Source organism: Bufo gargarizans, chromosome 3, assembly GCF_014858855.1.
Source record: "Bufo gargarizans isolate SCDJY-AF-19 chromosome 3, ASM1485885v1, whole genome shotgun sequence".
Taxonomy (NCBI): domain Eukaryota; kingdom Metazoa; phylum Chordata; class Amphibia; order Anura; family Bufonidae; genus Bufo; species Bufo gargarizans.
This window is the reverse complement of record NC_058082.1, coordinates 562,034,800-562,062,011: the sequence shown is the minus strand read 5'-3', so window position 1 is coordinate 562,062,011 and position 27,212 is coordinate 562,034,800. Positions and strand designations below refer to the sequence as shown.

At 46.0% G+C, this 27,212-nt stretch overlaps 1 protein-coding gene across 4 annotated transcripts; it reads left to right on the top strand.

Annotated features, from left to right (window-relative positions):
* The first annotated feature begins 9,301 nt into the window (after window positions 1-9,301).
* LOC122930687 (oocyte zinc finger protein XlCOF8.4-like) lies at window positions 9,302-18,404 on the top strand. Of its 4 annotated transcripts, none has more exons than XM_044284242.1 (10): window positions 9,302-9,357; window positions 9,552-9,678; window positions 9,896-9,986; window positions 10,648-10,806; window positions 10,891-11,014; window positions 11,134-11,231; window positions 11,361-11,433; window positions 11,551-11,648; window positions 13,338-13,395; window positions 17,049-18,404. In XM_044284242.1, exons 3-10 carry the CDS (start codon window positions 9,909-9,911, stop codon window positions 18,053-18,055), a joined length of 1,695 nt encoding a protein of 564 aa, XP_044140177.1. In that variant the 5' UTR covers window positions 9,302-9,357; window positions 9,552-9,678; window positions 9,896-9,908; the 3' UTR covers window positions 18,056-18,404. The 4 variants fall into 4 exon arrangements, with proteins under 4 accessions (XP_044140177.1, XP_044140178.1, XP_044140176.1 ...); XM_044284243.1 differs by having other exon boundaries at window positions 9,872-9,986; XM_044284241.1 differs by lacking the exon at window positions 9,302-9,357 and having other exon boundaries at window positions 9,364-9,678.
* The last annotated feature ends 8,808 nt before the right edge of the window (window positions 18,405-27,212 follow it).

Here is a 27,212-nt window from a genome sequence, read left to right as displayed (position 1 = left end):
AGTTCTTGCTATCATATGATATCTACGTTTTTCCTCCTCCTCCTTTTTTCCCTCCTCCTTCCGTGTCCTATCCAAGTTAAATCAATCCATACTCCCCTTTCTTATATGCGGTCCTTAATGTCCTGTTTCAAATGGGCCCCCAGCGGGCCCTCGAAACACACGTATACCTCCCTTTTTGACCGGTCATCTAACCGTACTGCATCGACCTCCGCCGCTCCCCCTGCCTGCGTCTGCACCGATACCCCCAAACTAGCCGGCCCCTGGTAACCCCCTTGTGCCAGATCGGGCCCCCTTGGGTCTCCCCCCACCCCCCAAGCCAGTAACGGGGATTCGCCCCCCATACCCCAAGCCGCTAACAAACCCGCTAAACCCCCCAACAACTGCCCTACGCCTCTACCTAAATCCCTCTGGGATCCCTCTCCTCCCCCGTTACCCGCCCCTAACTGTGCTAAGGGTCCCCATGCGCACTCACCTGGCTGCCTGGGTGCTGTGACCCCATCAGCCGAAGGTCCTGAATCCTGACGTCCGGTCCTCAGCTTTGACGCCCCCTGTGCCGTCCAGGTTAACCCCTTAACCCCACCGCCCACATTCAACCTAACCAATGACTGATCCCCCCAGTCCGGCCGGGGGGCTTATTACTGGCACGTAATGGGGGGTCTTATTACTGGCACGTAATGGGGGCTTATTACTGGCACGTAATGGGGGTCTTATTACTGGCACGTAATGGGGGGCTTATTACTGGCACATTATTGGTGGGCACTACTGAGGCAACACAAAGAAGGGGTGTTTTATATGGGGGCTCTGTACAGTAGCATTTTATTCTGGGACACATTATAGTGGGTACTATGGGGAAGGGGGGAGAGGAGTACTATGGAGTCATCTACGGGGGCACTGTGAAGGGGTAATTTATACTTGCAAATTATGGGGGACACTGAGGGCACCTACTGGGGCATTTTATACTGGTGCATTATGGGGGGCACTAGGAGGAAGGGGGAGAGGAGCACTATGGGGGCATTTACTGGGGGCACTATATAGGGGTATTTTATACTGGCACATTATGGGGGACATGAGCTCAACTGGGGGCATAAGGGGGTATTTTTTGCATTGTCACATTATAAGGAGAATGATTTCTACTGGGGGGCATAATGGTGGGCTTTATTACCCCCCATGGTATGACCCCCTAGTAGCAGCACCAGCCTCTCCCTGCTCTGCTATCCCTCTGCCCCTTCTCCAAATCCTTATTATGAAATCTTTCTCATTAGGATAAAGCACAACATCAGCTCCGCCGAGCCCCCGGCCAAAGCGTGGAAGTGGCGTCCGAGATCCCCAAGGGCCAAGCCAAGTAACTGTAAGTGTTCATGTGAAATATGTTTATGTTATACACATACACTCACCTAAAGAATTATTAGGAACACCTGTTCTATTTCTCATTAATGCGATTATCTAGTCAACCAATCACATGGCAGTTGCTTCAATGCATGTAGGGTTGTGGTCCTGGTCAAGACAATCTCCTGAACTACAAACTGAATGTCAGAATGGGAAAGAAAGGTGATTTAAGCAATTTTGAGCGTGGCATGGTTGTTGGTGCCAGACGGGCCGGTCTGAATATTTCACAATTTGCTCAGTTACTGGGATTTTCACGCACAACCATTTCTAGGGTTTACAAAGAATGGTGTGAAAAGGGAAAAACATCCAGTATGCGGCAGTCCTGTGGGCGAAAATGCCTTGTTGATGCTAGAGGTCAGAGGAGAATGGGCCGACTGATTCAAGCTGATAGAAGAGCAACGTTGACTGAAATAACCACTCGTTACAACCGAGGTATGCAGCAAAGCATTTGTGAAGCCACAACATGCACAACCTTGAGGCAGATGGGCTACAACAGCAGAAGACCCCACCGGGTACCACTCATCTCCACTACAAATAGAAAAAAGAGGCTACAATTTGCACAAGCTCACCAAAATTGGACTGTTGAAGACTGGTAAAATGTTGCCTGGTCTGATGAGTCTCGATTTCTGTTGAGACATTCAAATGGTAGAGTCCGAATTTGGCATAAACAGAATGAGAACATGTATCCATTAGGGCTGCAGTAAACGAATATTTTTGTAATCGAGTATTCTATCGATTATATTTCTCGATTCATCGAGTAATCTAATAAGAAAAAGCTACTTAAAATAACGTACGTAATTAGGTATGTATAAAGTTATTGGTTTGAAGGGGTTAATAACTTTATACATGCCTAATGCCAAGGTGCTTCCATTAACCCCTCCAAACCAATAACTTTATACATGCCCATTGGGTTTGGAGGGGTTAATGGAAGCACCTTGGCATTAGGCATGTATAAAGTTATTGGTTTGAAGAGGTTAATGAAAGCACCTTGGAGAGGCCTTCATTAACCCCTCTCTAAACCAATAACTTTATACATGCCAAGGTGGTGCTTGCAGCCTCCATTAACCACTCTCTCTCTCCATCTGCCTCCCCCTGCCTCTGATCTGCTTGCCCCCAGCCTCTGATCTGCTTGCCCCCCCCAGCCTCTGATCTGCCCCCCCCCAGCCTCTGATCTGCCTCCCCCAGCCTCTGATCTGCCTCCCCCCCCAGCCTCTGATCTGCCTCCCCCCCAGCCTCTGATCTGACCTCCCCCCCAGCCTCTGATCTGCCTCCCCCCCAGCCTCTGATCTGCCTCCCCCCAGCCTCTGATCTGCCTCCCCCCCAGCCTCTGATCTGCCTCCCCCCCAGCCTCTGATCTGCCTCCCCCCAGCCTCTGATCTGCCTCCCCCAGCCTCTGATCTGCCTCCCCCCAGCCTCTGATCTGCCTCCCCCCAGCCTCTGATCTGCCTCCCCCCAGCCTCTGATCTGCCTCCCCCCCAGCCTCTGATCTGCCTCCCCCCCAGCCTCTGATCTGCCTCCCCCCCAGCCTCTGATCTGTCTCCCCCCAGCCTCTGATCTGCCTCCCCCCAGCCTCTGATCTGCCTCCCCCCCAGCCTCTGATCTGCCCGCCCCCAGCCTCTGATCTGCCTGCCCCCAGCCTCTGATCTGCCTGCCCCCAGCCTCTGATCTGCCTCCCCCCCAGCCTCTGATCTGCCTCCCCCCCAGCCTCTGATCTGCCTCCCCCCAGCCTCTGATCTGCCTCCCCCCAGCCTCTGATCTGCCTCCTCCCTCCCCCCAGCCTCTGATCTGCCTCCTCCCTCCCCCCAGCCTCTGATCTGCATCCCCCCCTCCCCCAAGCAGCCTCTGATCTGCCTGCCCCCTCTGGTAACACAACCCCCCCCCCAGTATTAATCATTGGTGGCAGTGGCCACAGGGTCCCCCCCCCCCCATCATTGGTGGCAGTGTCAGTTCCGATCGGAGCCCCAGCAGTGTAATGCTGGGGCTCCGATCGGTTACCATGGCAGCCAGGAGTCACGCTACTGAAGTCCTGGCTGCCATGGTATGTTAGTGAGCAGAGAGCAGCGCATTATACTCACGTGCGCTGTGGCCGCCGGTCGCTCCTTCTCATAGGTCTGTGCGGCGCATTGCTAATGCTGTAAGCATTAGCAATCCGCCGCACAGACAGAAGAAGGAGCGACCGGCGGCCACAGCGCACGTGAGTATAATGCGCTGCTCTCTGCTCACTAACATACCATGGCAGCCAGGACTTCAGTAGCGTGACTCCTGGCTGCCATGGTAACCGATCGGAACTGACACTGCCACCAATGATGGGGGGGGGAGGGGGACCCTGTGGGATATGGCCGGCACATTCATTGGTGGCGCAGTGGCCACAGTCCCTCCCCTCCTCCTCCTACTCTGTCCTCATTGGTGTTCAGCGACAGCCGCGCACAGTGGGGAGGGAGAGACTCCCTCCTCCTCCCTCCTCCGTGCCGGCCGGCCCAGTCCTGCCTCTCTGGCCTCCGGAGGACACGAAAGCGGTGAGTGAGACGCTTAATTTCACTCCCGCTCCGTGATCACGTGATGTAAACGATTCCTCGATGCAGGGAAACTGCATCGATGAATTTTTTGACTCGATTTAAGCGAGTTATTCGAATAATCGTTTCAGCCCTAGTATCCATCATACCTTGTTACCACTGTGCAGGCTGGTGGTGGTGGTGTATTGGTGTGGGGGATGTTTTCTGGGCACACTTTAGGCCCCTTAGTGCCAATTGGCCATCGTTTAAATGCCACGGGCTACCTGAGCATTGTTTCTGACCATGTCCATCCCTTCATGACCACCATGTACCCATCCTCTGATGGCTACTTCCAGCAGGATAATGCACCATGTCACAAAGCGCGAATCATTTCAAATTGGTTTCTTGAACATGACAATGAGTTCACTGTACTAAAATGGCCCCACAGTCACCAGATCTCAATCCAATAGAGCATCTTTGGGATGTGGTGGAACGGGAGCTTCGTGCCCTGGATGTGCATCCCTCAAATCTCCATCAACTGCAAGATGCTATCCTATCAGTATGGGCCAACATTTCTAAAGATACTATCAGCACCTTGTTGTATCAATGCCACGTAGAATTAAGGCAGATCTGAAAGCAAAAGGGCGTCCAACACCGTATTAGTATGGTGTTCCTAATAATTCTTTAGGTGAGTGTATAGCCTACACTGTGCCCCACAATATACAGTATACCTCTACACTGTGTCACACAATATACAGTATACCGCTACACTGTGCCCCACAATATACAGTATACATCTACACTGTGCCCCACAATATACAGTATACCGCTACACTGTGCCACACAATGTACAGTATACCTCTACACTGTGCCCCACAATATACAGTATACCTCTACACTGTGCCACACAATGTACAGTATACCTCTACACTGTGCCCCACAATATACAGTATACCACTACACTGTGCCCCACAATATACAGTATACCTCTACACTGTGCCACACAATATACAGTATACCGCTACACTGTGCCACACAATATACAGTATACCTCTACACTGTGCCACACAATATACAGTATACCGCTACACTGTGCCACACAATATACAGTATACCTCTACACTGTGCCACACAATATACAGTATACCTCTACACTGTGCCCCACAATATACAGTATACCGCTACACTGTGCCACACAATATACAGTATACCTCTACACTGTGCCACACAATATACAGTATACCTCTACTCTGTGCCCCACAATATACAGTATACCACTACACTGTGCCCCACAATATACAGTATACCTCTACACTGTGCCCCACAATATACAGTATACCGCTACATTGTGCCCCACAATATACAGTATACTGCTACACTGTGCCCCACAATATACAGTATACCGCTACACTGTGCCCCACAATATACAGTATACCTCTACACTGTGCCACACAATATACAGTATACCGCTACACTGTGCCACACAATATACAGTATACCTCTACACTGTGCCACACAATGTACAGTATACCTCTACACTGTGCCACACAATATACAGTATACCTCTACACTGTGCCCCACAATATACATTATACCTCTACACTGTGCCACACAATATACAGTATACCTCTACACTGTGCCACACAATATACAGTATACCTCTACACTGTGCCCCACAATATACAGTATACCACTACACTGTGCCACACAATATACAGTATACCTCTACACTGTGCCCCACAATATACAGTATACCTCTACACTGTGCCCCACAATATACAGTATACCGCTACACTGTGCCACACAATATACAGTATACCTCTACACTGTGCCCCACAATATACAGTATACCACTACACTGTGCCACACAATATACAGTATACCTCTACACTGTGCCACACAATGTACAGTATACCTCTACACTGCGCCACACAATATACAGTATACCGCTACACTGTGCCCCACAATATACAGTATACCGCTACACTGTGCCCCACAATATACAGTATACCGCTACACTGTGCCACACAATATACAGTATACCTCTACACCGTGCCCCACAATATACAGTATACCTCTACACCGTGCCACACAATATACAGTAAACCTCTACACCGTGCCACACAAGATAAAGTATACCTCTACACCGTGCCCCACAATATACAGTATACCTCTACACTGTGCCACACAATATACAGTATACCGCTACACTGTGCCCCACAATATACAGTATGTCTCTACACTGTGCCACACAATATACAGTATGCCTCTACACTGTGCCCCACAATATACAGTATACCGCTACACTGTGCCTCACAATATACAGTATACCTCTACACTGTGCCACACAATATACAGTATACCTCTACACTGTGCCACACAATATACAGTATACCGCTACACTGTGCCACACAATATACAGTATAGAGAAATTGGAGTTGGTGGTGGCTGCTCTCCTATATAGCCTGTGGTGTGGTGCTACAAGTCCAAATAGAGGACACCCTACCTCTCTGAATAAAGTAGAAGGTTTGAACAAAAGTGTATGGAAGAGCACTCTACCAATTGGCACACATTTATTGTAGATAATAAAATAATAGCTAGCAATGTAAAACTTTATAAAACAACACAATAAAATAGGTATAACCACAATGGGGTAATAGGTTATGATTGGTGATAATCGATATCCAAACAATCCTAAGACAACGTGGTGTGTAAGGCCTTCTGATTATGGCCTATATGTCCATAGGGATGATATTAATATGACTCCACAGGTTCCAGCAGTGTTTCATATATCAGGTGATAGTCCCGTAACATACAATGAAGTGAGGTAAAGATGAACTTGCCGTCTATACAGCCGCTTACCTCCCCTTCATATGTGGCTTTAGTCCTGCGGTTTGCTCAGAGTAAACAGATGAAGCACATCGGGTACGGCGTCTCACGTTACTGTGTTCGATGGCCGGACTTGCCGACTATTGTATTGCTTACCTGCTGCAGTGCGGCTGGAGTACGTGGAGCACCCCGGATGGTTAATCATAACCTATTACCCCATTGTGGTTATACCTATTTTATTGTGTTGTTTTATAATGTTTTACATTGCTAGCTATTATTTTATTATCTACAATAAATGTGTGCCAATTGGTAGACTGCTCGTCCATACACTTTTGTTCAAATATACAGCATACCTGTACACTGTGGGTGTGACCACTGAAAGGGCGTGGTTACTGAGGGGCGTGGTTACTGAGGGTGTGGTCACTATGGGGCGCTGTAAAGCTTTCTCGCACAGGGCGCCTAAAGGCCTAAGGCCGGCCCTGGTGACTTCTCATTGCAGCTTGTCCAATTCTAACCCATCTGGTACGCAGCACCATTCAGTTGCTGTTCCTGTTGAGCACTCCTAATTATCAGCTCACTGCAGAGCCATGACCAGCAAGCAGAGGAACGCTTTGCAACTGCGGAGAAGCTGATCTAGAGCAACAGGATTCTGGCTCATTCTGACACAGGCTTTTATCACATTTGAATATGGATACAAGTTTAAAAAAAAATTTAAAGTATTTATCTAAGCCTTTTTTTTAACTGTCTGCTGTTTCTGCTGTGACCACATCCTGAGGTAGACTATTTCACAAATTAACAGTCCTTATGGTAAAGAAGCCCTGTCACCTCTGGAGACCTATATATTATTATTTTTTTCTCTAGATAAAAGCAGTGCCCCCTTTACTTCTAAGGGGATTTTACATGGAACAGCTTTTCACTGTATTTTTTGCATGGCTCATTTATATATTTGTATAGGTTAATCATGTTCCCCCTTAGACGTCTCTTCCACCGGAACAGACTGTCGGAGTTCACAATGCAGATGTGAACCTGGGCTAATATGCTGATCTGATGTTATATCGGACAGCGGCCATGTCCATGTAATCTACAGCTCTTATAAAGGGCAGGTTATTTAGATGACAAATTCACTTTAAAAAATTGTTTAGGATCATTTTCTAAATGTTCCCCTTCAGGATACCTGCAAAGGAAGCATATTTGGTTGCAGAATTTGATAAATCGTGTTAGGAAATATTGAATATTCCCAGACGGAAGGCTTCATCTTTTTCATTATTAAATCAATAAATTATTATTAAAGAGATAAGGGATGTCATATTGCTATGTATAATTATCTTAAGCACAGAAGCTTGTTGTCCCCAACAGTATGTTTCATTATTATTATTTTTTTATAGTGTTGGTTTCAGAATTAATAATGTTTTTCGTTTGTTTTTACCATATGCAGATTTTCTGTAACTAGTCAAGGGCACTGCAGCTTGCTATGTTAAAGTCTTACTTGACGCGCCCTATTCCTAATTCCAGCACCATTAAAATGGCTGCCTCTCGTGGCCACATCATCCTACCGCATCTTGGACTTTCGTCGAGCGAGCTTGTGTTTCAAGTTTGATGTACAAGGTTCAGGTTATCTAAGAATTCCGTTATGGATTCCGCTACCACGGACCATAACTTATGATCCGTGTTAGTGGAATCCATAATGGAATTATTAGATAACCTGAACCTTGTAGGATGAACTTGAAACACAAGTTCAATCATCCCACCTCTCATCCTGTTCTCACACAGGTGCGCGTTTCCTATGTTGCGCACACTATGGATCTCCAAATCTTCCACATGACATTGGCGCACGTCAAGAGCAAGTGTGCGTGTCTCCTCTGGCACGCACGTATCCCTTTTCAGCGAAAGTGGTGTGCGTATACCATACCATAAGGGACAACAAGCTTCTGGGCTTAAGGTAATTATGACCATTAAAAATCACATAGCAACATGACAGGTTCCCTTTAACTTTTTTGAGGCACATGAGTCACATGACACATCTTGGCTGTGGAGCATAAGGCACTTCGTATCAGTAGAACACAAGGTACTTCCTGTCAGTGGAATGTGATGCACTTCCTGTCTGTGGAACACAAGATTCTTCCTGTCTGTGGAACACAAGGCACTTCCTGTCAGTGGAACACGAGGCACTTCCTGTCAGTGGAACACGAGGCACTTCCTGTCAGTGGAACACGAGGCACTTCCTGTCAGTGGAACACGAGGCACTTCCTGTCTGTGGAACACGAGGCACTTCCTGTCTGTGGAACACGAGGCACTTCCTGTCTGTGGAACACGAGGCACTTCCTGTCTGTGGAACACGAGGCACTTCCTGTCTGTGGAACACGAGGCACTTCCTGTCTGTGGAACACGAGGCACTTCCTGTCTGTGGAACACAAGGCACTTCCTGTCTGTGGAACACAAGGCACTTCCTGTCTGTGGAACACGAGGCACTTCCTGTCTGTGGAACACGAGGTACTTCCTGTCATTGGAACACAAGGTACTTCCTGTCTGTGGAACACGAGGCACTTCCTGTCAGTGGAACACAAACTTCCTGTATTTGAAACACATGGCACTTCCTGTAACCAGCTCCTTGAATAGGAGCCATTTTGGATCAAGACTGTTGTCCCATGAGGTAATTACTCCAGGAGGTTTTAGATACAATTTAATCAATTCATTTGGTAGATAGAATGATCATGGTCCAGGTGTGCAGGGTCAGCATGACATCACATAAGTTTATGCTGTTAGTATGTTCTTCTTTATGGCTGATGAAGTCTTACCCTACTAAAACGTGTTACAAGAAATTTTATTATAAACCTATACATTCAGTAAATAGATCTTGGAGCTGTAGAACATTTGGAGGACTAGTGGTGGAGCACTGAGGAGAGAGGAATCATCTCCAATATGGATAATAAGGACATTTGACCCTGAGGGTAATAAGTGATCCAGGAAGGAGGTAAGTTTTTGTCTACTACCCTCAAAAATAGAGTAAGTCACACTTTATTTAGATTTTATAACTATATTTCCAGGTGTCTTAGCTCCATTCCATCGCTGAGCACTGGATTATTTCTTTTTCAGATTCATGCATCTCAATAACTTAACTCTCGACATTGTAAGCTATCATGTAATCCTTTGTAATTCCCAAATAGTTAGGCACTGTTCCTTCTCATCAGAGACCCACGAAGGATGGACGAGGACAGAAACCACATGGCTGCGAGGATATTAGACCTCACCCTGGAGATCATCTACCTGATAACTGGAGAGGTGAGAGTCTCACATGACATCACACTTCTCCTTATAAGGGGGTTCTACACATTCACATATTGATGGCCTATCCTCGTGATAGCACATCCATATGAGATGAGTGGGGGTCTGGCTCCCAGGACCCCAGCAGTCAGCTGTACAAAGATGCTGCAGTGATCTATGAGTGCTTAGGCCTCTTCCTAGACCATGTGACATCACATTCATCAGTCATTTGGTTTAGGCTAGCAGTCAGCAACCTTCTCCACGCCAGACTTGGTGGAACTACCACTCCCAGCATGCTCCATTCACTTCTATGGGAGTTCTAAAAACAGCTAAGCAAGTGTGCATGCCGGGAGTCATTGTTTCACCGCAGCTGGAGTGACAAAGGTTTGTGATCCCTGGTCTAGGCTAAGCTCAGCACCATTTAAGTGAATGGGGCTGAACTGCGATACCAAGCGCAACCGCTTTGAAATATATAGAACTGTGCTTAGTAAGCATCAAGGAGGGCGTGGCACTTGATGGGGTGCTGGGAGTAGGACCCCGCTGTTCTCTATAGATGAAATATCCTGAGGAACAGTCATCAACATCTAAATCCCAGAGAACCCCTTTTAATAACACAGGAAAATGGAAAGGTGAAGGATCCTTAGAATACCTGTAGTGATCAGTGTCTTACCATACACAGGATTACACGTTAGTGAAGAAGTCATTTGTGACACCTCACATATCAGGAGAATGGAGCAGGACCCCAGGAGCCATCACTGAGCCTCCACCTCATTCACTTATACATGAGCAGAAGATCCTAGAACTTACCAACAGGATCACTGAGCTGCTGACCGGAGAGGTGAGCGCTGCTGGGAATCCTGGGACATTATACAATAACGCCAAGGAGATGTCTGGAGGATGACTGTATGATTGTGTGTGTCAGGTTCCTATAAGGTGTCAGGATGTCACTGTCTATTTCTCCATGGAGGAGTGGGAGTATTTAGAAGGACACAAGGATCTGTATAAGGACATTATGATGAAGGATCCCCAGCCTCTTGTATCACTGGGTAAGAGGAGACCTTCCTTCATTCTAGAGGAGACCAGGTTTGAGGATCATCTAGATTCACCCATTGTCCAATCTTTGCATATAGACAATGTATTTAGTCACTGGGTTTATTTCCTATAGATGAATCCAATAGGACAAATCCACCAGAGAAATGCCCCAGTCCTCTATATTCCCAGGATTGCCAAGATGAAATGCAAATTGTTCCACAAGGTCATCAGGTAAGATTTCTACAAATTCTCTATAGATGTTTTCTACTAGACTCCTCCAGCAGTGCAGTATATGTTCTGTATGATCTTGTTGATGACCATCATTAATGATTATAAATGATTTATGTCTATTTCTCCAAGGAGGAGTGCAAGTATTTAGAAGAACACAGGGATCTGTACAAGGATGTCATGATGAAACCCCTCACATCAACAGGTAAGAAGGGACTTTCCTTCATTTTAGAGGAGACACCAAGTATGAGGATCTCCTAGATTCACCTATCAACAATCACATGTAGACAATGTATTGAGTCACTGGTTTTAATTCCTATAGATGAGTCCGGTAGGAAAAATCCACCAGAGAGATGTCCTAGTCCTCTCTATTCCCAGGATTGGCCAGAGGAAAAACAAAATGTCCCACTGGATCATCAGGTGAGATTTCTGCAAATCCTCTATAGACTGATGTAATGACTCTTTCTACCAGTCTGTGATGGGTAGTGGCTACAAATGGTTTCTAGTTTCTTAAAAGATAATACGTAGATTTCCACCCAATTTGTACATGAACTTAACAAAGATTCAGTGTGGATGGATGTAAAGTCCTTCAGTGTAAGTCATGGACAACAGCACAATGCCAATCGGCTGCTTCTAAGCCTAACAGAATACTCTCATATATTGATAGTCACAAGTTACAGACAAAATCTTATTGCTTTATAAAAACATTAGTGCAGCCTCATATAAATATGAAGTAAAGTTTTGGGCAGCAAGGTTTAAAAAAAATACAAAAAGAACAAAGAAAATAGATAGAGGCCTGGAGAACCTGAGATATGAGGAAAGTAATGACATTTATTAAGCTTTGAGGAGACATCTACAGGAGGAGAAGGTGACATTGTACACGTATATACAGTAAATGCAAGAAATACTATAAGCATATTCCACAGTGGGGCCCCCCTCACCGCAACACAGAAAAGCGACAGCTCTCTGGCTGGAGGAAAGAAGGTTCAGTCTCCAGCATTGATGAAAGGCTTCTTTACGGTAAAAGCTGTGATGTTGCTGAATAATGGTGTTGAGCATCGCTGTCCACATCAGGATCGGCTCAGATCCTGCAGCGAAATGGCAAAAATTTCTGTTCATGGGTAAAATACATAACACTGATCCTATCTGCTCACCACCCGAGGAGTTTTGTTAAGGTACATTTGTGATTCATGTCTTATAGGGGTTTTTGTTCTTCGACTGGATAAATGATAATTAGTGATGACTGAAGTTATGAAAAATTCAGTTGCAGCTGCTTTGCTGAATTTCACAAAGCAACACGATTTGTGACCAATTACTTAATTACAAAGCACATTCCTTTGTATGTAGTGGGCACAATAATGGGGAACGACGGTCATGCCTCCTGCTAGCATTGAACTCCTCAGATTCCACTACAATCGAGGCTTTCGGGCAGGGCCGTACATAGTAATCATGGGGCTACATGGCAAAACTCAGAATTGCCCCCCCCCCCCCCTTAAAAAAAAGTACAATTTTTGCACTAACCTAAGGGCTCATGCACACAAATGTGCATGAGCCAATAGGTTAGTGCAAAAATTGTACTCGGGTACAGGTGCAAAGAGAGAGAGGAATGTACTCAGGTCGTAAAGGGTGCGGGGCCTTTCAGCCTGGCCAGGCCCCTTTAACTCACGGGCCCCATAGCAACCCCAGTGCTTTCAGGGGTTAATTGGGTAAAAAAAAAAAAAAAACACTCACCTTATTCACTGGCTCACAGGCTGCTGCAGCCATTGAAGCCACCTCATGAAACCTCGCGTGGTGACGTGATGACGTTATCACCCAGGCCAGTCACATTTCCCTGCCCGAGCTTTAAACAAGATGGCTGCGACAGCCTCTCTGCAAGCAAATCAATGAGCTGAGTATTTTATTTTTATATTTTTTTTTTTGTATTTTATCTCCATTTCAGGAAAAAATAAATTCGTTACCATGAGGTGCGAAGAAATTTAGCTTTGCGGCGAATCAGATTTTTCCTGAAATTCGGATGGAAGTCTATTCGTTTGGCTTCAATTTGCTCAACACAAATGATAACCTATGGTTCTTTTTTTTCCTCATGCCCTTAATGTTGGATTCTTACAGGAAAGTTATGGTGAAACGACGAGTGAGGGTGAAAATCCCATATCGGAGTCAGTGAAGGGTAAGAGCCTTTCATAATTTTGTGTATTTGTTTCTGCCCTTATAAAGGGCAGACTTTACCTGCTTTGCAGTGGAGAAGATTATATCACATCGATATCTGCTCAACTGTTTCTGCTATAAGGCTCAAAAGAATATTTTTAAAAGTAAGTACAGAGATCCCTGACCCGAACCACATCCAACAAAACAGCTACCTGTGATCATTGATCATTAAGATTATCAGAGACTAAGGCTACCTTTAGGTATTCAACAGAAGCCACTGTAGGGCAGGATGGTCTTGGCTGCTAGGGACCCAGGTTGCATTTGCAGAGTACGATGGTAGAGAACAGGTGTGAGTTATAAGATGATCAGAAGAAATCAAAAAGAATAATTAATCAAGCCAGAGTCAACACCAGTGGAGTAAAGATGCAGACACATCAGCAGACAAGATATTAATCAGTAGAATTAACCAGATTAGTAAATGAGAAGTTAATCAATAGAACTAGCCAATATCAATAGAGAGGGTTAACAAGAAGGTGTAGGGTTCAGGTGCAAGACACAAAAACACAAACAGGAGCCAGTACACAATCACAGGCGCTTACCTGAAGTCGGTGTCACCTGCCGGATGTCTCAAGGGGGACCTCCAAGACGTCAGGCGAGCAGGACAAGGAAAACAGGCCAAGGACTACGGAACACATATTTTATTACAAAGGAAACGAGGCATGTGACAATGACTAACAGAAGACTTCAATGTACTGAATCGGATCAGTGGGTGTGAACCCACGGCGCCACTGACTGGCAATACTCTGGAGGGGCATAACTAAGCAGCTACCTGGTCTTCACTAGAGCCTCAGATGGTGAGGATAGGCTTGAGCTGTTAGGGTAGTTACCAGGGGCTACTCCAGAGCATAAACTGAGTTAGTGGCATGAGGATCAGGAGGCACGAAGATACCAGACAAGGTACCGACAGTACATTAAGTCCACAGACAGGCAGGCAGAACAGAACAGAGGCAAAAGCAGATCGGCTCTGCTGGGCTATCCAGAGGCAGATCGGCTCTGCTGGGCTATCCAGAGGCAGATCGGCTCTGCTGGGCTATCCAGAGGCAGATCGGCTCTGCTGGGCTATCCAGAGGCAGATCGGCTCTGCTGGGCTATCCAGAGGCAGATCGGCTCTGCTGGGCTATCCAGAGGCAGATCGGCTCTGCTGGGCTATCCAGAGGCAGATCGGCTCTGCTGGGCTATCCAGAGGCAGATCGGCTCTGCTGGGCTATCCAGAGGCAGATCGGCTCTGCTGGGCTATCCAGATACATAACAGATACAAGGCAAGGTACAGGGCCAGAAGACAACAATACAGAACCAGGCGGAACACACCAAGATGTAGATGGAAGTACCCCTTGGTTCAGCAGCAAAGGGCAAAACCTGGCAGAATAAAAATTTATATTCTCACTACTTCTGGTCATAAAAGCTCAGTAAAATGTATAAAATAAATTAGTGATATTACTGGTGGCTCTACTAGACCTCAATATGGAAAAGGTGCACACTCCTTATGACACACCCAATGTCAAAAAATTGTGGTAATAATAAAAATAAAAAATAGGTTGCCACTCTTTATCTGGTTTTGTATGGATATATCAGGCAACTGTGTATTACAATAAAAAGAGTTCTTTAATAAGTATTCTATCTCTCATATATATATAATATATCTATATATATATATATATATATATATATATATATATATATATATATATATATATATGAGTTTGTCTGTCTGGACGTTCTTTATGCGCGACCAAACGACTGGACCGATCTTTACTAAGGTACATCAGGTGTCCGGGAAGGTTTTAGGCCGGGTCTCGGCTCTCTAGGATGTACCGTTTCTGAAAGATTCCCAAAAAATTGCCCACATTAGCCAATACAAGCCTGCAAGTCTTTCTCTTCAAATCCCAACTGCCATAAACACAGTTTTACTCCAGGTTTCACAGCCCAGCCATTTTTCTTTACTGCTTAAAGGGGCGGGCACTGTGGAGGTCACTGTTATTAAAGGGGCGAACACTGTGAAAGTCACTGTTGAAGGGGAGGTCACTGTGATGGTCACTGTTAAAGGGGTGGTCAATGCTAAAGGGGCAGTAACTGTTAACGGGGCGGGCACTGGGAGTCACTGTTAAAGGGGCGGGCACTGTGGAGGTCAATGTTAAAGGGGCGGGCACTGTGGAGGTCAATGTTAAAGGGGTGGGCACTGTGGAGGTAATTTGTAAAGGGGCGGGTACTGTAGAGGTCACTGTTATGGGGGAAACTGTCGATATCTTTTTACGACACACGGAAACATAAAATATAATAGATGAAATATACCCGTGCGAAGCCGGGTCCTTCTGCTAGTATTTTATATATTTTGATCTTGGTATTTGTTTTATGTGTAAATCTAATAAAATAACACTTTTTATTCTAATACACAGTTGCGTGATATATCTATACAAAACCAGATAGAGTGGCAACTTATTTTTATTTTCAGTAAAATGTATGTTTGTTCAGCTCTCCTCCCCGGATTGGTCTAAACTACTGACAGACTCCCTTTAAGGACCCTATGACAGTCTGTTCCTCCACAAATGTGGTCCCAGATTAGGTCTCAGTTACCAGTGTGGTAACAGAGGGGTCAAAATTGGGTTCTCATTTTAATATATTAATGGCCTAATAGAGGGCTTAGAATTTCAATATTTGCAAATGATACTAAACTCTGAAAAGTTAATAAAAAGAGGATAATTTGATATAGAAGAAAATAAAGTTGAACATGGATTTATGCAAGATTATGCACTTGGGCCGAGGAAAACATGGTTTATAATTATGTATTAAATCATAAAACTGGCACTTTTATGGATATTGGTGGACAGTAAAAATGTATCAACATGTGACACGGAAGCTGCCACCAAGGCAAAAGAAAGCAAGGTATGTATTGAAAGATGCAGTATTTGTGGTTAGGAGAACATTGCTCATTTTTGTAAAGGCAATTTTTATAGAATTCAGTCTCTAGAAGGCCAAACAAGGAATTCAAAGAGAAATAGCTAGTTGGTTGAGTTTGAATGTAATATTTATGAATAAAAGGGAGGGATATTTGTTTTTATAGATAATTTTTATATTTTTTTTTGTATGCTTAGGCTACTTTCACACTTGCGTTCGGAGTGGATCAGTCTGGTATTTGTACAGACGGATCCTCTCCTATAATGCAAACGATGGTATCCGTTCAGACGGAACCGTTTGCATTATATTTCACTTAAAAAATCTAAGTACAATTTGTATTCAGACGGATCCGTCCAGACTTTACAGTGAAAGTCAATGGGGGGCGTTTGAAAAATGCACCATATTGTGTCACCTTCGAACGGATCCGCCCCCATTGACTTCCATTGTAACTCTGGACGGATCCGTTTGCCTCCGCCTGCTGAGCGGAGCGGAGGACAGACTGTGCAAGACTGATGCAATTCTGAGCGGATCCGCATCCACTCAGAATGCATTAGGGCTGGACGGATCAGTTCGGGGCCACTTGTGAGAGCCTTCAAACGGAACTCGCAAGCGGAGCCCCGAACGCTAATGTGAAAGTAGCCTTAGACTGACTTTTTGAAGTGTTACTAAGTTATCACACAGTGAAATGATACAATATATAAATATTTTTAATTATTCTTCCAGATGATGACAGGATTAGAGGCTCCGATTCACATCTCCTTTTGTCTTATCCTTATGAAGTAGACGATGATTCGCCTCAATTTGGCAAAACTATGACTAAATATAGAACGGGTAAAATGTTTATACGTTCTGACCATGGGAAGCAATTTAAAACGAAAACTAATCTTTCCACGTGTGACAGACTTCGCAGAGATGCAAGGCCACGTACATGTTCAGAATGTGGGAAATGTTTTAGTCGGAAATCAAGTCTCGTTGCACACCAGCGGATTCACACAGGAGAGAAGCCATTTTCATGTCTTGAATGTGGGAAATGTTTCAAACAGAAATCAAATCTAGTACGACATCAGAGAATTCACACAGGAGAGATTCCATATTCATGTTCAGAATGTGGGAAGAGTTTTGATACAAATTCAGGTCTTGTTCTTCATCTGAGAACTCACAGAGGGGAGAAACCATATTCATGTTCAGAATGTGGGAAGTGTTTTGATACAAATTCAGGTCTTTTTCTTCATCTGAGAATTCACAAAGGGGATAATTCAAAATCCTGTTCAGAATGTGGGAAGTGCTTTACTCGCAAAACAAGTCTTGTTATTCATCTGAGAACTCACACAGGAGAAAAGCCAAATTCATGTTCAGAATGTGGGAAATGTTTTAACCAGAAATCAGACCTTGAGAAACATCAAAGAATTCACACAGGAGAGAAGCCGTACTCATGTACCGAATGTGGGAAATGTTTTATCCAGAAATCAAATCTTGAGAAACATCAAAGAATTCACACAGGGGAGAAGCCATATTTATGTACAGAATGTGGGAAATGTTTTATCCAGAAATCGGATCTTAAGAAACATCAAAGAATTCACACAGGGGAGAAGCCATATTCATGTTCAGAGTGTGGGAAAACTTTTTGCCATAGATCACAAGTTTTGAACCATCTAAGAATTCACACAGGGAGAAGCCATTCTCTTGTCCTGAATGTAGAAAATGTTATACCAACAAATCAGATCTTATGAATTAAAGAATTCTATCAATTGAGAAAACATTGCAATGTTCAGATTGTAGGAAATGTGGCACGAGTGGACCTCATTGAAGGACTTACAACAGATTTCTTCTGATGTATAACGAAGACTTTTTCTGGAATTCCAAAAAATCTAAGCTGCTTTTCTTCAAAAGCAACACCACTGCTGTCCATAGGTTGTGTGGAAGTATTGCAGTTCTGCTCCATTCACTTCAAAAAGCCAAGCTGCAATGAAAAAATTGCATTGTTTTAATCATGTCAATCCACAAAATAAAGGTAATATACCACACCGTTAACCATACAAAATGTTAAGTAAAAAAATCAATTGATTAAAAAGAATAATGGCAGAATTCCTGTTCTTTTATATTTCCCGCATTTAGCGAGTCGATGCATTCTTGATAGGTTGCCATGGCAGCCAAGGGCCTCAAAACCCACCTCAAAATTTGTTACTCATTTGCTCCTGAATACAGCAACACCTCATAAACTATTGTATGGGCACACAGCAGGACTCAGAATGGAAGGAGCCCTATATGTTTTTTGTAGGTCAGAATTTGCTGAAGTGGTGTAGTGAGCCCTTTGACCAAAAGGGCGTTTCATAAGATTTGGCAGCGAAAATAGGGAAAAAAAATTACTTTTTGTACAATAAAATGTTGCTTTAGGCTCAAACTTTAACAGGAGAAAATGCACCCCACAATTTGTTACCCATTTTCTCCTGAATACAGCATCACCCCATATGTGCTCATAAGTGCTATATAGGAGCACAACAGGGCTCACAAGAAAATGAACACCGGACTGCTTTAGGAGGGCAGATTTCACTAGAATAATTTTCAGCTGCCATGTTGCATTTGAAGACACCCTGAAACCCCCAAAAAGTGACCCAATTTTGGAAACTACATCCCTCTCTGAATTTTTAAAAGGGTTTGGAGAGCACTTTGGCACAACTGGTGTTTCATAGAATTTAGAAACGCTTGGCTATGAAAATGAAAAAATACATATTTTACAAGAAAATATTGCTTTAGCCACATTTTTCAATTTCACAAGGGTTAACAGTACGTTCACCCAACACTTTGTTTCTCTATTTTCTCCTGAATATGACAACACCCCAAATGTGCTCATAAAGTGCTGTTTGCGACATTTGGATTTAGCAGGCCAGATTTCACTGACATGGTTTTTTATAGGTGTTATGTCGCATCTGAAGGGATCCTGAGTAGAGTTGAGCGGACACCTGGCCGAACTTCCCGAAAATGTTCGGGTTCGGGATCCGAACCCGATCCGAACTTCGTCCCGAACCCGAACCCCATTGAAGTCAATAGGGACCCGAACTTTTCGGCACTAAAAAGGCTGTAAAACAGCCCAGGAAAGGGCTAGAGGGCTGCAAAAGGCAGCAACATGTAGGTAAATCCCCTGCAAACAAACTTGGATAGGGAAATGAATTAAAATTAAAATTAAATAAATAAAAATTAACCAAAATCAATTGGACAGAGGTCCCATAGCAGAGAATCTGGCTTCACGTCGCCCACCACTGGAACAGTCCATTCTCAAATATTTAGACCCAGGCAGAGGAGAGAGGTCCCGTAACAGAGAATCTGTCTTCATGTCAGCAGAGAATCAGGCTTCACGTCAGCCACCACTGCAACAGTCCATTGTCATAAATTTAGGCCCAGACCCAGGCAGAGGAGAGAGGTCCCGTAACAGACAATCTGGCTTCATGTCAGCAGAGAATCAGTCTTCATATCATAGCAGAGAATCAGGCTTCACGTCACCCACCACTGTAAGAGTCCATTTTCATAAATTTAGGCCCAGCACCCAGGCAGAGGAGAGAGGTCCCGTAACAGACAATCTGGCTTCATGTCAGCAGAGACTCAGTCTGCATGTCATAGCAGAAAATCAGGCTTCACGTCAGCCACCACTGCAACAGTCCATTGTCAGATATTTAGGCCCAGCACCCAGGCAGAGGAGAGAGGTCCCGTAACAGAGGATCTGGCTTCATGTCAGCAGAGAATTAGTCTGCATGTCATAGCAGAGAATCAGGCTTCACGTCACCCAACATTGGAACAGTCCATTGGCATATATTTAGGCCCCGGCACCCAGACAGAGGAGAGGTTCATTCAACTTTGGGTAGCCTCGCAATATAATGGTAAAATAAAAATAGGATTGAATGAGGAAGTGCCCTGGAGTCCAATAATATATGGTTAAGGGGAGGTAGTTAATGTCTAATCTGGACAAGGGACGGACAGGGCCCGTGGGATCCATGCCTGGTTCATTTTTATGAACGTCAGCTTGTCCACATTGGCTGTAGACAGGCGGCTGCGTTTGTCTGTAATGACGCCCCCTGCCGTGCTGAATACACGTTCAGACAAAACGCTGGCTGCCGGGCAGGCCAGCACCTCCAAGGCATAAAAGGCTAGCTCTGGCCACGTGGACAAGTTAGAGACCCAGAAGTTGAATGGGGCCGAACCATCAGTCAGTACGTGGAGGGGTGTGCACACGTACTGTTCCACCATGTTAGTGAAATGTTGCCTCCTGCTAACACGTTGCGTATCAGGTGGTGGTGCAGTTAGCTGTGGCGTGTTGACAAAAGTTTTCCACATCTCTGCCATGCTAACCCTGCCCTCAGAGGAGCTGGCCGTGACACAGCTGCCTTGGCGACCTCTTGCTCCTCCTATGCCTTGGCCTTGGGCTTCCACTTGTTCCCCTGTGACATTTGGGAATGCTCTCAGTAGCGCGTCTAGCAACGTGCTCTTGTACTCGCGCATCTTCCTATCACGCTCCAGTGCAGGAAGTAAGGTGGGCACATTGTCTTTGTAGCGTGGATCCAGCAGGGTGGCAACCCAGTAGTCCGCACACGTTAAAATGTGGGCAACTCTGCTGTCGTTGCGCAGGCACTGCAGCATGTAGTCGCTCATGTGTGCCAGGCTGCCCAGGGGTAAGGACAAGCTGTCCTCTGTGGGAGGCGTATCGTCATCGTCCTGCCTTTCCCCCCAGCCACGCACCAGTGATGGACCCGAGCTGCGTTGGGTGCCACCCCGCTGTGACCATGCTTCATCCTCATCCTCCTCCACCTCATCCTCGTCCTCCAGTAGTGGGCCCTGGCTGGCCACATTTGTACCTGGCCTCTGCTGTTGCCAAAAACCTCCCTCTGAGTCACTTCGAAGAGACTGGCCTGAAAGTGCTAAAAATGACCCCTCTTCCTCCTCCTCCTCCTCCTCCTCCTGGGCCACCTCCTCTTCCATCATCGCCCTAAGTGTTTTCTCAAGGAGACATAGAAATGGTATTGTAACGCTGATAACGGCGTCATCGCCACTGGCCATGTTGGTGGAGTACTCGAAACAGCGCAACAGGGCACACAGGTCTCGCATGGAGGCCCAGCCCAGTCATTGGTGGTGAAGTGGTGCTGTTCTGTAGTGCGACTGACCCGTGCATGCTGCAGCTGAAACTCCACTATGGCCTGCTGCTGCTCGCACAGTCTGTCCAGCATGTGCAAGGTGGAGTTCCACCTGGTGGGCACGTCGCATATGAGGCGGTGAGCGGGAAGGCCGAAGTTACGCTGTAGCGCAGACAGGTGAGCAGCAGCAGGATGTGAACGCCGGAAGCGCGAACAGACGGCCCGCACTTTATGCAGCAGCTCTGACATGTCGGGGTAGTTGTGAATAAACTTCTGCACCACCAAATTCAGCACATGCGCCAAGCAAGGGATGTGCGTCAAATTGGCTAGTCCCAGAGCTGCAACGAGATTTCGCCCATTATCACACACCACCAGGCCGGGCTTGAGGCTCACCGGCAGCAACCACTCGTCGGTCTGTTGTTCTATACCCCGCCACAACTCCTGTGCGGTGTGGGGCCTGTCCCCCAAACATCTGAGTTTCAGAATGGCCTGCTGACGTTTACCCCGGGCTGTGCTGAAGTTGGTGGTGAAGGTGTGTGGCTGACTGGATGAGCAGGTGGAAGAAGAGGAGGAGGAAGCCGAGAAGGAGGAGGTGGCAACAGGAGGCAAAGAATGTTGCCCTGCGATCCTTGGCGGCGGAAGGACGTGCGCTAAACAGCTCTCCGCCTGGGGCCCAGCTGCCACTACATTTACCCAGTGTGCAGTTAGGGAGATATAGCGTCCCTGGCCGTGCTTACTGGTCCACGTATCTGTGGTTAGGTGGACCTTGCTACAGATGGCGTTGCGCAGTGCACGCTTGATTTTATCGGATACTTGGTTGTGCAGGGAAGGCACGGCTCTCTTGGAAAAGTAGTGGCGGCTGGGAACAACATACTGTGGGACAGCAAGCGACATGAGCTGTTTGAAGCTGTCTGTGTCCACCAGCCTAAATGACAGCATTTCATAGGCCAGTAGTTTAGAAATGCTGGCATTCAGGGCCAGGGATCGAGGGTGGCTAGGTGGGAATTTACGCTTTCTCTCAAATGTTTGTGAGATGGAGAGCTGAACGCTGCCGTGTGACATGGTTGAGACGCTTGGTGACGGAGGTGGTGGTGGTGTTGGTGGTACATCCCCTGTTTGCTGGGCGGCAGGTGCCAACGTTCCTCCAGAGGCGGAGGAAGAGGCCGAGGGCAGCAGCAGAAGAGCTGAGGCAGCAGCAGAAGAGGCCTGAGGCGGCAGCAGCAGAAGAGGTAGCAGGGGGAGCCTGAGTGACTTCCTTGGTTTTAAGGTGTTTACTCCACTGCAGTTCATGCTTTGCATGCAGGTGCCTGGTCATGCAGGTTGTGCTCAGGTTCAGAACGTTAATGCCTCGCTTCAGGCTCTGATGGCACAGCGTGCAAACCACTCGGGTCTTGTCGTCAGCACATTGTTTGAAGAAGTGCCATGCCAGGGAACTCCTTGAAGCTGCCTTTGGGGTGCTCGGTCCCAGATGGCGGCGGTCAGTAGCAGGCGGAGTCTCTTGGCGGCGGGTGTTCTGCTTTTGCCCACTGCTCCCTCTTTTGCTACGCTGTTGGCTCGGTCTCACCACTGCCTCTTCCTCCGAACTGTGAAAGTCAGTGGCACGACCTTCATTCCATGTGGGGTCTAGGACCTCATCGTCCCCTGCATCGTCTTCCACCCAGTCTTGATCCCTGACCTCCTGTTCAGTCTGCACACTGCAGAAAGACGCAGCAGTTGGCACCTGTGTTTCGTCATCATCAGAGACATGCTGAGGTGGTATTCCCATGTCCTCATCATCAGGAAACATAAGTGGTTGTGCGTCAGTGCAGTCTATGTCTTCCACCGCTGGGGAAGGGCTAGGTGGATGCCCTTGGGAAACCCTGCCAGCAGAGTCTTCAAACAGCATAAGAGACTGCTGCATAACTTGAGGCTCAGACAGTTTCCCTGATATGCATGGGGGTGATGTGACAGACTGATGGGGTTGGTTTTCAGGCGCCATCTGTGCGCTTTCTGCAGAAGACTGGGTGGGAGATAATGTGAACGTGCTGGATCCACTGTCGGCCACCCAATTGACTAATGCCTGTACCTGCTCAGGCCTTACCATCCTTAGAACGGCATTAGGCCCCACCATATATCGCTGTAAATTCTGGCGGCTACTGGGAGCCGAGGTAGTTGATACACTAGGACGTGTGGATGTGGCAGAACGGCCACGTCCTCTCCCAGCACCAGAGGGTCCACTAACACCACCACGACCATGTCCACGTCCGCTTCCCCTACTAGATGTTTTCCTCATTGTTATGGTTCACCACAACAACAAAAATATTATTTGGCCCAATGTATTGTATTCAAATTCAGCTGAATTAAAATTTGAGGCCTAGTATTTAGGCGCTGGGTGACCGGTATGGATTTACTGACAGAATTAGACTTGGAAATGCACAGTAGCGTGTGTGTGAAGTTATTCTGAATGACCCTATGTGCACCTTGAATATTATATACCCTTTTAGGGATAGATTTCAAATAGCTCTAATATAGCAGAAACCACTAAATTATGAAATTGCTAAATTGGGAATTGTATTTCAACCCTGAACAAAAAATGTGCTTTGACGGACACTAAATAACTTGCCCAGCCACAACAGTACAGCGGTAACGACAGATTTAGCGGGATATAAATTTGAGGCCTAGTATTTAGGCGCTGGGTGACCGGTATGGATTTAGTGACAGAATTAGACTTGGAAATGCACAGTAGCGTGTGTGTGAAGTTATTCTGAATGACCCTATGTGCACCTTGAATATTATATACCCTTTTAGGGATAGATTTCAAATAGCTCTGATATAGCAGAAACCACTAAATTATGAAATTGCTAAATTGGGAATTGTATTTCAACCCAGAACAAAAAATGTGCTTTGACGGACACTAAATAACTTGCCCAGCCACAACAGTACAGCGGTAACGACAGATATGGCGGGATATAAATTTGAGGCCTAGTATTTAGGCGCTGGGTGACCGGTATGGATTTACTAACAGAATTAGACTTGGAAATGCACAGTAGCGTGTGTGTGAAGTTATTCTGAATGACCCTATGTGCTCCTTGAATATTATATACCCTTTTAGGGATAGATTTCAAATAGCTCTGATATAGCAGAAACCAATAAATTATGAAATTGCTAAATTTGGAATTGTATTTCAACCCAGAACAAAAAATGTGCTTTGACGGACACTAAATAATTTGCCCAGCCGCAACAGTACAGCGGTAACGACAGATTTAGCGGGATATAAATTTGAGGCCTAGTATTTAGGCGCTGGTTGACCGGTATGGATTTACTGACAGAATTAGACGGATATGGCCAAAAAATGAACAGACTATTGCTGGTTAAATGCACTTGGTGTGACAGCTTGACCAACCACACTACTGAGGGTTAAATGCACTTGGTGACGGGCGGAGCTTGCCCCTGATGTAGTATATGGCCAAAAAATGAACAGACTATTGCTGGTTAAATGCACTTGGTGTGACAGCTTGACCAACCACACTACTGAGGGTTAAATGCACTTGGTGACGGGCGCAGCTTGCCCCTGATGTAGTATATGGCCAAAAAATTAACAGACTATTGCTGGTTAAATGCACTTGGTGTGACAGCTTGACCAACCACACTACTGAGGGTTAAATGCACTTGGTGACGGGCGCAGCTTGCCCCTGATGTAGTATATGGCTAAAAAATTAACAGACTATTGCTGGTTAAATGCACTTGGTGTGACAGCTTCACCCTGATGTAGGCTTTAGCCAAAAAACAACCACACCATTGAGGGTTAAATGCACTTGGTGACGGGCGCAGCTTGCCCCTGATGTAGTATATGGCCAAAAAATAAACAGACTATTGCTGGTTAAATGCACTTGGTGTGACAGCTTCACCCTGATGTAGGCTTTAGCCAAAAAACAACCACACCATTGAGGGTTAAATGCACTTGGTCGCAGCTTGTGCTGGCGCACCACAAGACACAAAATGGCCGCCGATCACCCCAGAAAAAAGTGACTGACAAACGGTCTGGGCAGCCTAAAAACAGTGAGCAATTGAATTTCAGCAGCTCAATGATGCACAGCTGCAGATCGATCGATTAATTAAGTCCTTTGGAGGAGTTAATCTGCCTAATCTCGCCCTACTGTCGCAGCCGCAACCTCTCCCTACGCTAATCAGAGCAGAGTGACGGGCGGCGCTATGTGACTCCAGCTTAAATAGAGGCTGGGTCACATGGTGCTCTGGCCAATCACAGCCATGCCAATAGTAGGCATGGCTGTGACGGCCTCTTGGGGCAAGTAGTATGACGCTTGTTGATTAGCTGCTTTGCAGCCTTTCAAAAAGCGCCAAGAAAGCGTCACAAAAGCGCCAAGAAAGCGACGAACACCGAACCCGGACACCCCAAAATTCGGTACGAACCCGAACTATACAGTTCGAGTTCGCTCATCCCTAATCCTGAGGTACCCTCTACAATAGAAAACCACCAAGAAGTGACCTCATTTTGAAAACTGCACTCCTCAAGGAGTGGAGTGAGCATTTAGACCCCACAGGTGTTTTCCACAAATTAATGTATTGTGTATAGTGGGCAGTAAATATGTAAGCTGTACACCTTTGTTATACCCCTTTTGGAACACACTCTGCATTCTTTTTAGGTCCTTCCCTTTTTTGTTGTTTGGGGGACTTCACTGCGAACTACTGACCTGGCATACCACGGGCACCATAACTTTCAGAAGTACTGGGACCCTCCCATTCCTGGCTTTAAAAAAATTAGGGCCTTGATTACTACCTCTTGAAACTGAAGGAATGTTCCTAAGTGGCCTGTAGGTCAAAATAACATGTAAGCATTATACAGTGCAGTCTGTGCAATGTGCATGGCCAGGTTTTTGTACCACACCTTAGTTTTCCATATGGCACTGTACGGCTTCAGATCGTCATCTGAAAGATCAACCCCTCCCATGTGCCTGTTGTAATCCAGGATGCAGTCTGGTTTGGAGTTAATGGTTGTGGTTAGGGATGACCGGACCTGTGGATGTTCGGGTTCGGCCTATCTTCGGGTCTAAGTTTGGGTTTGGGACCCGAATTTGACCCAAACTCGAACACCATTGAAGTCAATAGGGACCCGAACTTTGGTGCACTAAAACGGCTGTAAAATAGTCATAGTAAGGGCTAGAGGGCTGCAAAAAGAAACAAAATTGGGGTAAGAGCAGGACAATTACACTGCAAACAAATTTGGATAGGGAAATGACTTAAAATAACATAGAATATAAAAAAATAAAAAAAATATGCTCCCTAACCAGATGTAACACTTTCCATCCTCCCTTGCATCTGGGTGACATACTCAACAACACTTTTGTGCGGTGTGGGTTGTTGTTCCCACGCCTCTTTGGCGACATCCAACAGACCGGGAGGGTGTTTGCCTTATAGCAGTTCGAAGGGCGAGAACACAGTAGAGGCCTGGGGCACGTCTTATACTGCAAACATGAGATAGGGCAGAAGAAGATCCCAGTCCCTCCCATCTTTAGACACCACTCTTTTTAACATATTTTTTTATGTTTGATTAAACCTTTCTACCGGGTCATCCGTTTGCGGATGATACACGGAAGTCTGCAACTGTTTTATGTGGTGCAACTTACAGAGTTCCTTAATGACCTTGGACATAAACAGGGTCCCTTTATCAGTCAGAACCTCCTTAGGCAGACCCACTGGAGAAAACATTTCCATTAACTCCTTAGCTATGAGTTTGGCTGATGTATGACGCAGTGGTACCGCCTCCGGG